At 37.2% G+C, this 10,660-nt stretch overlaps 1 protein-coding gene across 1 annotated transcript in view; it reads left to right on the top strand.

The window, feature by feature from the left end:
* The window catches only part of KPNA1 (karyopherin subunit alpha 1), a 74,119-nt gene that overhangs the window by 37,346 nt on the left and 26,113 nt on the right, over positions 1-10,660 (top strand). The window contains exon 2 of the mRNA XM_007943909.2: positions 4,304-4,408. Within this exon, the coding sequence (XP_007942100.1) occupies positions 4,304-4,408 (105 nt within the window). The remainder of the gene's footprint in view (positions 1-4,303; positions 4,409-10,660) is intronic.

Raw genomic sequence — 10,660 nt, 5'->3', positions numbered from 1 at the left:
GCCAGCCTTCTGGTTAGCAGTCAAGTGCCTTAGCCACTATGCTACCAGAGCTCCAGTAGCAGTCAAGAAATCAGACATCATATTGCACTGCGCAGATCTGCTGCAAAAGACCTCTTTAAAGTGTTAAGGAGCAAAGATGTCACTTTGAAGACTAAGGTGTGGCTGACCCAAGTCATGCAATTTTCATTTGCCTCATGCCTGTGAAAGTTGGACAGTCAATAAGGAAAACTGAAGAAGAGTTGATGTCTTTGAATTGTAGTGAAAATACTGTGGACTGTTACGAGAGTGAACAAGTCTGTCCTGGAAGAATTGCAGCCCGAATGCTCTTTAGAAGTGAGAATGGCCAGACTTTGTCTCATGTACTTTGGTTATGTTGTTAGAAGGGACAAGTCCCTGAAGAAGGATGCCATGGTTGGTAAAGTACAAGATCAGCTATAAAGGAGAAGACCTTTAAAGAGATGAGTTGACACAGTGGCTGCAGTGATGGGTTCAAGCAGAGCAAGAAGTGTGAGGATGGTGCAGGACAGGGCAGTGTTTCCTTCTGTTGTACATAGTTGTTGTTATATGCTCTCGAGTCGGACCTGACTCATACTGACCCCTCCTTGGGTTTCTGAGGCAGTATCACTACAGAGGTAGATTGCCCCATCTTCCTTCCGAGGAGTGGTTGGTGGGTTTGAACCACCAGCCTTCTGGTTAGCAGTCAAGTGCCTTAGGCACTGAATCAGAGTGGACTCAATGGCACCAAACAATAGCACCAATCTGCCTTTTTGATTATAGCCAACCTATTTCGTGTAAGGTCAACTACCTCTAAAAGAGATTAAAAGAAAATAAAATTAAAAATAAGTTACCATATATTTACCATTTCTGGTGTTCTTTATTCCTTATTGTATATTTACTGTACTTATTTTCATCTGTTATCATTTTCCTTCTATTTAAAGAACTTCCTTTAACATTTTCTTATGGGGCTAGTCTGCTGGTAGTGAATTTTTTCAGCTTTTGTAATTCTGAGGGAAAAAAAAACCTTTTTTTCTAAGTTTTTTTCTTTTGGTTCTTAGTATGTTTGATCCATTCTCTTCTGATTTGTTTTTTTTTCTAATGGGAAATTTCTGTCCATTTTATCTTTTGTCCCTCTGTAAGTAAAATGTCTTTTTCCCTCTGGCTGCTTTAATATCATGTTTTTATCATGGTTTTAAGCAGTCTGATTATGATGTGCCTTCACTGTTCTGATTGGGTTCTTTGAAGTTTTGAATTTGTGGGTATTTTTCATGAAACTTGGGATATTTTTGGCCATTTTTTCCCCCAAAGTATACCTCCGCCACCCTCACCTTGGTGTTCTAATGCATGTATATTAGTCACTGACACTCTGTACTTATTTACTCAGCATTCATTTCTCTGTCCTTTAGAGTGTTTCTATTGGTGTATCTTTAAATTTGTTAATCTTTTCTTATGCAGTATCTGATATGCTGTTAATCCCAACCAGTGTATGTCTCATCTTAGACATTGTGTTTTTCATCTCTAGATGTTCAGTTTGCTTTTTTTCATGTCATCTTTATATCTCTCCTTTTCATGGGTATATTTTCTTCTACCTTTCTGAATATGTGCAATATATTGGTAACAGCTATTTAATGTTCTTGCCTACTGATTTACTACCTTTGTCACTTCCAGATAGTTTTTGATGGGTATGATTGATTTTTCTTTTCATAATAGGACGTCTTTTCCTACTTCTTTGCATACCTGCTAGATATTGATTAAATTCCAGGCATTGTGAATTTGAGCTTGTTTGGTATTAGAGTTTTTTAAAAATTATTTTGATACATATAATTTGGTATTTTCTTAATACATACAATTTTGAACTTATTATGAGATGTAGTGAAGTTATTTGAAACCAGTTTGGTCTTTTACAACTTGCTTTTTGCCTTGTTGGTTTTGACCTATTTAGTCTGAATTTTTAGGGCTCTTTGGCACCACTGGTGGTTCAGAGTAGGGCTTTGAACTGTTTTAGTTCAGTAATTGCTGTTGTAAACAAGAGCTACATATGTGTTGCACAGCAGCCAAATCTTTAGCCCGTGATATTTTGACCAAGTAGGAAATGAAAAGCTGTGCCCCATTCAAAAGATGCTGATCATGTACAGAGTCCTGCTGTAATCCAGTCTCCCTCATCAAGCTCCTGAAACTTTCAAAAAGAAAGACTGGCAGAACTTTTGGAGGGCAACCTTATTGACAAGACTCTGGAGAGCAACACACATTTCAGAGCAGCACAGTTGGCCACCATCTTTGAGTCAGGCATAGCTGTTTGTTTCCTGTTGCTGCTGTTTGCCGTCGAGTCAGCCCCGACTCATAGCGACCCCTCCTTGGGTTTCCCAGGCAGTATCACTACAGAAGTAGGATTGCCCAACCTTCCTTCCGAGGAGTGGCTGGTGGGTTTGAACCGCCAGCCTTCTGGTTAGCAGTCAGAGGCGTATCACTACAGAAGTAGGATTGCCCAACCTTCCTTCCGAGGAGTGGCTGGTGGGTTTGAACCGCCAGCCTTCTGGTTAGCAGTCAAGTGCCTTTGGCACTATGCTACCAGAGCTCCTATAAAGTTATCCTTGGATGTTGTTGTTGTTATGTGCTGTGGAGTCGGACCCAACTTACAGCGACCCCTCCGTGGGTTTCCAAGGCAGTATCACTATGGAAGCAGATTGCTCAACCTTCGTTCTTGGCTTAAAATGCCACAGGCAACAGATTTGGATGTTCTGCAATACATATATGGCCCTTTTTTAGGCAGCAATTACAAAATCGTTTTGAATTGTTTCGGAGCTCTTATTTGAACACACCCCGCAGCTCTACAGGACAAACACCTGCAATCTGTTCCCATAAGGATTATAGCCTAGAAAACCCTATGGACAGTTCTGCTTTGTCACAAGGGGTTGCTGTGAGTCAAAATCAACTCAATAGCATTTAACAATGACATCTGAATCAGTACCCATTTGAGTATTCTACTCAATGTCCCACATTTATTAAGATGTCTTTCTGCTGCAGCTTGTGGAAACATGAACCGGACTAGAATCTATGTGATCCCCAAGTTGTTCTGTGTGCTCTTTAGAGGTTGTTCCTTTCCCAGGTTTGGGTCTTTTCCTCACACTCATGTGTTGATCACTACTCAGCTGAAGATTCAACCGGCTGCAGGTCTTTGGTGTTTTCTCTTTGTAGATCACTGTTTTTTATTACTTTGTCCAATGAATTTTAGGTATGGTGGTGTCTCCAGTTCTGAACCTAGTCTCCTTAACTCAAGGAAACTCCAGGCTCTGTTTTGGCTCCCCCTGCCTACACTACAATTTAGAAATTTAGTCCAGGCAGTAATCTGAGACAGTCATTAGAGTTGATCTTGTTTCTTTTTTTCTACCAGGGATCATTTTCCTGTGCTGCTTGTTGTCCAGTGGCAGACACCCATTGTTTTATACAATTTTGTCTACTTTTTTAATTGCTTAGGAAGGAAGGATAGGTTAGTTTTACTCCATCGTGATTGAATATGAAAGTATTGCCTAAGTCTCTTGAGGATGTAATGAAAGCACCTCAGCAGGCTGCATTTGCAGGGAAATACTGGTAGCGTAGTGCCTAAGGCACTTGACTGCTGACCAGAAGGCTGGCGGTTGAAACTCACCAACCATTCTTGGAAGGAAGATGGGGCAATCTACTTCCATAGTGATACTGCCTCGGAAACCCACGGAGGGGTCACTATGAGTCAGGTCCAACTCGACGGCACATAACAACAACACTGTTTTTACCTACACATATTAATGGATTAAAACTAATGCTCAAACAGTAGTCATATGTCATTGCTGATTGCTGAACATGTTCACTCACTCAGGAACCTTTAATTCACCATTCTTGAGAGCTAGGAGGGAAGTATTAAGTCATGCTTATGTGATTTTTGTCGTAATTTTTCTTGATGTATTGGTAAAAAATATTCTGTTGCCTAGAAGAAGCATAGCAAGAAGACGGAAATGGCCAAAGCATGTTCCATCATCCTTGTCCAACCTTGCCACCTTTCCATGACCTTTAGGGTCAGATCTTTCTTATAAGTATTACCTCCTCAAATGTTGGTAATAGCGTATTGTGATAGTTAATTGTTTTAGCTTATAAGACTGGAGATATACTGAATAGTCACTAATTAGGAATGATTGGAAAAGGCACAAGCTTTAGAATTTTTTAACAATTTTCAGAGTTCCAACCCTGTTACCTTTTAAATGGGATGCACAGTATGTGGATATTAACCCTTGTGTTAGAATGATGTTTATAACAGGTTTTTTTCCCCCCCCAGTTATTCAAGCGAAGAAATGTTGCTACAGCTGAAGAAGAAACAGAAGAAGTTATGTCAGATGGAGGCTTCCATGAGGCCCAGATTAATAACATGGAAATGGCACCAGTAAGTGAGAGGATGAAATAAGCTTTTTTTAATCTTTTTGTGATGAAGACCTGACATGTAGATTGCTTTGACTTTAAAAAACAATTAGATGGCTTAAAAAGTATAAAGGTTAATGGTAACTTGTAATAAATATAAGATAAAATTATTCCTTAAAAGTTGAATAGCAACCCTGATGGAGTGAATTGTTAGCCCTGTGGGCTCGGGACCATGGTCATAGGGGACATCAAGCTCAACTGGCATAACATACTACACAAAAACATTGTTTCACATCCTGCTTTGGTGAGTAGCAACTGGGGTCTTAAAAGCTTATAAGCAGCCATCTAGATGCAACAATGGGTCTCTCCTTGTCCAGAGGAAAGAATGAAGAAAACCAAAGACAGACTAGTGGACCATGGGAACCTCAGCCTATATAACTGTAAGACCAGAAGAACTAGATGGTGCCTGGCTACCACTGTCAGCCACTCAGAAAGGGATCAGTGCAGGAGATCCTGGATAGAGTGGGAGAACAATGTGGAACCAAACTGAAAATCGTAACAAAAGACCAGGTTTCCTGGTCTGATAGAACCTGGTGAGACTCCTGAGACTGTGGCCCCTAGTAATCCTTCAGGTCTGGAATTGAACTCACTTCCATGGCTTCCAGCCAAACAATAGACAGGCATATAGGGTGAACGTTTACATCAGGTAGGTACACTCCTTAGAACTATCAATCATGGGAGAACAGAAGGGCAGTATTTGCACAGGGAGATAGCTCAGGGGGCAGGAATGCATAATAAAAAGGACAGAGGGAAGAGGTAACTATAGGGAGGAAGTGGGAAGAGAGCTATTCCATTGTGAGGAATTGCAATCAATGTCATGAAATAGAATGTGTGTGAACTGCTGTATGGAAAATGAACTTTCTCTGTCAACTTTCACCCAAATCACAGTAAAAATTAAAAAAAATTGAATAGCAAAGACTTTAAAGAAAATCATAATTTTTTATTCATTTACAAAATTGAACATACTGGTGTGATTAAAAAAATTTGTTCCATATTTTAAAAGAAATTGCTCCACAGCACAAGGACTGTAATTTTTTCGTTGTAACTCATTTTGTAACTTTAAAACAGTAATTTTATTATGGCAAAATATATATAACAAAACATTTACCACTTTAACCATTTTTAAGTATATAATTCAGTGACATTAATTATGTTCACTGTTGTACACTATTATTTTTCTAAACATAGTTATAATCATACAATATTTGTCCTTTTGTATCTGGCTTATTTTATTTACCATAATATTTACAAAGTTCACCCATGTCATAGTATCTATCAGAACTTTATTTCTCTTTATGACTGAATAATATTTGATTGTGTGGATGTGCTACATTTTGTTTATCCATTCATCTGTTGATGGACACATTGATTGTTTCCATCTTTTGGCTATTATGAATAATAACATTGGTATAATGTAACTTTTTAGAGGTTATATAAAAACATTTTAAAAATGATGTTTTATATGCATCAAACCTGTCTATACTTTTGCTTCATAATTATTTATTTATTTAATTTTTATAATAGATTTTATATATATATATATATATATATATATATATATATATTCCAAAAAAGAAAAACACTTACTGTGAAAAATATTTTTCTTTCACCTCAGTTTCTTACCCTAGTTGCAATCACTGTTATTAAATATTTTTAGATATTTTTGTATATTAGAAAATAAGTTTTCTCCCCCTTCCTTTTTTTGGGTAAACAGTGGCATGTTTATATAGTATTTTACAATTTTTTTCTTTCCTTTACTTCATAGATCTGCAGTTTATATGGATGAATTAATTATCTTTGTATTAGAATAGATATTATAAGCCAATACTTCTAATTTTATGGTGAATTCTTTTAGGCCCTCCAGAAAGTTAAACTTGCCAATATTTTTTTAAAAAGTGGATGTTGAGTAGATAAAAGTTTCGTGAACTCTAATTTTCTGTAGCTGTTTCTTCTTGAATAGCCTCAACTGTTGTTACTACCCCATAGTATCTACTGTAAGATCTGTGATTTGTCCTAAGGAGGTGTTTTTTTACTTGTAGCTATTGCTGTATCTGGGATCCTCAATATGTTAACTTTTCAGGCTCTGTACATTTATAAAAAGTTACTTAATGGTAAAAAAGAAAGGCATAGTCTATAAATCTGAAGTATTTAAAAAAGGGAGAGAAGAGAGAGATTGATTGATTATAGAGTTACAGAAATTGGAATTGTTTTACCCAGTGGCTAAGAACTTTAAGAACCTGGTTAGTTTATAATTAATTGCTAAGATTATTCTTCTCATTTTCTTTTCAAAAGAAGAAAAAAAGACCATAAAACTTTATTTCTATAGCCAATTTAAAATCTCCAAGGTTGAAAGTGTACTAAAATGAAAAGAGGATACTAAACTAAGTTTATGGGAAAAAGCAGTACTGTTCTGGAGCCCAGATAAAGGTGAACAAGAATTGGTCCATATTCTTCAGTATTGTATATTAGTCCTGGTTTTTAAAATAAGTATCTTTAAATTGAGGGAGATTAAGTAATACATTATAATTTGATGATAATACGTATTCTTTGAAACTGTTTATCTCATTTTACTCTGTAGTCAACAAACGTTTTAGTTGATTTTGCTTCTAGGAGGTTCTAAGGATATTTTCAGAATGCTATTTGTATAGGTGACAAGTTTTATAAATGAATAACATGAATCCTGAATGTGAATTTTGATTAGATCATGTTACTATTTTACTCAGTCTTCATCAGCCCTTGATGTACTGAGCCTATAAATGTAGTAACTCAGCATTCAGGATTTTCAGAGATAGTCTACATTTTGTCTGTTCCATTCCATGCACAAAACATGAAGATCACATCTGGGTTCCGCTATTCCTCTGTTGTTTAGCAAAATAGAATAACTTGTCCAGTAAGGAAGAAGGTAGTAGACTTTTCAGGGAAAAAGTCTTAGGAGAAAAGAGGGACTTGGTAATTTACCTGATTAATGGAAAATTGGAGTGGAGAGTGAAGATGATCGTGTAAAATATAGTACAAGAGAGAAAGAAAGGCAATTTGTAATTTCAAGGATGTCAGAAAGAAAATACGACACACTGGTTAGGCTTTATGGTAAATAGTACTTATACACAGATTTCCCCTGCTATCCAAAAGAAGAGTATTCCCATGAAACCTTTCATGAGCTGAAATGGTATAAACCAGAGAAACAATTAATCATTAATTTATATGGGAAAAAATTTTGAGCTTTCCCAGACCTGAAAAATAACCTACCAAATCATGCCAAATAATATGCAGAACATAAGATAACACTAACATAGCATTCATAGACAAAGTTTAAAGCTATAGCGACTTGATGCCGAGTATATAGTTCCTGGTGAAGGAGTTAGCAACTCCTCACTTGCTGCTTGGGGTATGAGCTTCCTCTTTAACAGCTCAACGCAAAACAAATGCTCAATACTAGTTTTGCTTTTCATCTAAAAAATTACAAAAAGGTGAAAAGCCTCTTTGGATTTCTTTCAATTAGCAAAAGCAGGCACAGGCATAGCTCGTTTTATTCCATTTTACAGATACTGAGTTTTTGACAAATTAAAGGTTTGTGGTAACCCTGCCTCAAAAATGTCTTTTGGCACCATTTTTCCAACAACATGTGATCATTTTGTATGTTTGGATCACATTTTGGTAATTCTCAAACTTTTTCATAGTGCTATTATTGCATACTTACTATTACGAGTGCACTAACCAAATCAGACCCATTGCCATCAAGTTGATTCTGACTTAGAGCAATCTCCTAGGAGTAGAACCTCCTAGAGTAGAACTGCCCCTTAGAGTTTCCAAGGCTATAAATCTTTACAGAAGAGGACTGCCTCATCTTTCTCCTATGGAGTGGCTGATATGCTACCTTTTGGTTAGCAACCCAATGCTTTAACCACATTGCCACCAAAGCTCCTAATTGGTGACAATATAGTGTAGATACAACTTTTATATGCACTTGCAAACCAAAAAAGTCCTGTAACTCTCTTCATTGTGAAATTTGCTTTATTGTGGTGGTCTGGAACAAATCCCACAGTATGTCCAAGATATGCCTATACTACAAGTCTTTCATAAAAGTGAAATGGTGTAAAGTGAACTTTTGAAAATTGGGGGATACCTGTAGTTACATGAGTATGAACATTGTCTATTGAGTTTCAAATGATAAAATCAATCCTAATATAAAACAAAATTAAAATGTTATCAACTTTAACAACATATATAATAATAGTGTAAATGACAAATGAGAATGGGTGTATAGAAGAAGGTAAGGCATATAATAGCCTTATTTTACAAAGTGGGTGTTGAGAGTCTGTAGTTGATATAATTTTAAGGTAAATGATAATAGAGAAACTGAAAATAGTGATACAACTTTGTTAGTGGTGAATTGGTGATAAGAGGTAAACACTTAGCTTTCATAATAGGAAGACTGGTAGGTAATGTTAAAAATTGTTAAATTGAAAAATGGTATATTTAGAATACAGAGCTAACTATCAGAATTAGAGTTAGCAGTGATCTCTTAAGAATGGAAACATGGATAGGAAGGCATACAGTGGGAAATCTTGCTCTCATTTTAATTCTTCTCATAGTATCTGAGTGAGTTTTTTTAAAAGCTAGTAAGAATTTAACAATATAACATACACAGATCACCTCAGTAGTAGTAGTAGTTGTTGTTAGGTGCCATCGAGTCGTCTTCGACTTAATAGCGACCTCATGTACAGCAGAACGAAACACTGCCCGATCCTGTGCCGGCCCCACAATCCCTGCAATACCCGAGCCCATCGTTGGAGCCACTGTGCCAGTCTGTCTCCTTAAAAGCTTTGCCATTTTTCATTGTCCCTCCACTTTGCCAAGCATGATATCCTTCTCCAGGGAATGGTCCCCTCTTACAACATGAACATAACAGGTGAGAGGAAGTCTGGCCATTCTTGTCTCCAGCTGCACTTCCTCCAGGACAGATTTGTTAGTTCTTTTCAGCATGCTTCGCCAACACCACAACTCAAAAGCATCGACTCTTCTTCGGTTTTCTTTTTTCATTTCCAGCTCTCACATGCAAATGAGGTGCTTGAAAATACCATAGCTTGAGTCAAGCGCATCTTAGTCCTCAAGGAAACATCTTTGCTCTTCAGCACTTGAAATAGGTCCTTTGCAGCAGATGTGCCCAGTGCTTTACAACATCTGATATCTTGACTGCTGCTTCCATTGGTGTTGATTGCAGAACCAAGTAATATGAAGTCCTTGACAACTTCAATCTTTTCTCCATTTATAGTCATGCTGCTTATTGTTCCTGTTGTGAGGCTTTTTGTTTTCTTTATATTGAGGTGTAATCCATACTGCAGAGTGCAGTCTTCAGTCTTCATCAGTAAGTGTGTCAAGTCATCCTCACTTTCAGTGAGCAAAGTTGTGTTGTCTGCAAAACGTAGGTTGTTAATGAGTCTTCCTCCAGTCATGATGCCAGATTCTTCTTTGTATAGTCCAGCTTCTTGGACTATTTGTTCAGCATAAAGATTGAATAAGTATGGTGAAAAGATACAACCCTGACACACTCCCTTCTTGATTTTAAACCGTGCAGTGTTCTGTTTGAACGACAGCCTCCTGGTCTATCTATAAGTTCCTCATGAGCACAATTAAGTGTTCTGGAATTCCCATTCTTCCCAATGTTGTCCATAATTTGTTGTGATACACACAATCGAATGCTTTTGCATAGTCAATAAAACACAAGTAAACATTTTTCTGGTATTCTTTGCTGTGAGCCAAGATCCAACTGACATCAGCAATGATATCCCTCGTTTCACATCTTCTGAATCCAGCTTGCATTTCTGGAAGTTTTCTGTCAATATACTGCTGTAACCATTTTTGAATTATCTTCAGTAAGATCTTAATTGCATGCTATATTAATGATATTGTTCAATAATTTCCACATTCTGTGGGATCACCTTTCTTTGTAATGGGTACAAATATGGCTCTCTTCTAGTCAGTTGGCCAGGTAGTTGTCTTCCTAATCTCCTGGCATAGCCGAGTGAGTGCCTCTAGTGAGGCATCCATTTGTTGAAACATCAATGGGTATCTCGTCAATTCCTGGAGGCTTGTTTTTTGCCACTCCCCTCAGTGCAGCTTCGACTCCTTCCTTCAGTGCCAGTGGTTCGTGATTATATACCACCTCCTGAAATAGATGAACATCAAGCAGTTCTTTTTGGTATTTGTTGTTGTTGTT

This window comes from Orycteropus afer, unplaced genomic scaffold (genome assembly GCF_000298275.1).
Source record: "Orycteropus afer afer isolate SDZICR_OR568_19922 unplaced genomic scaffold, OryAfe1.0 scaffold00114, whole genome shotgun sequence".
In the NCBI taxonomy this organism is placed as follows: Eukaryota; Metazoa; Chordata; class Mammalia; order Tubulidentata; family Orycteropodidae; genus Orycteropus; species Orycteropus afer.
The sequence above is the reverse complement of the archived record's forward strand: the minus strand, read 5'-3'. Positions and strand labels throughout refer to the sequence as shown.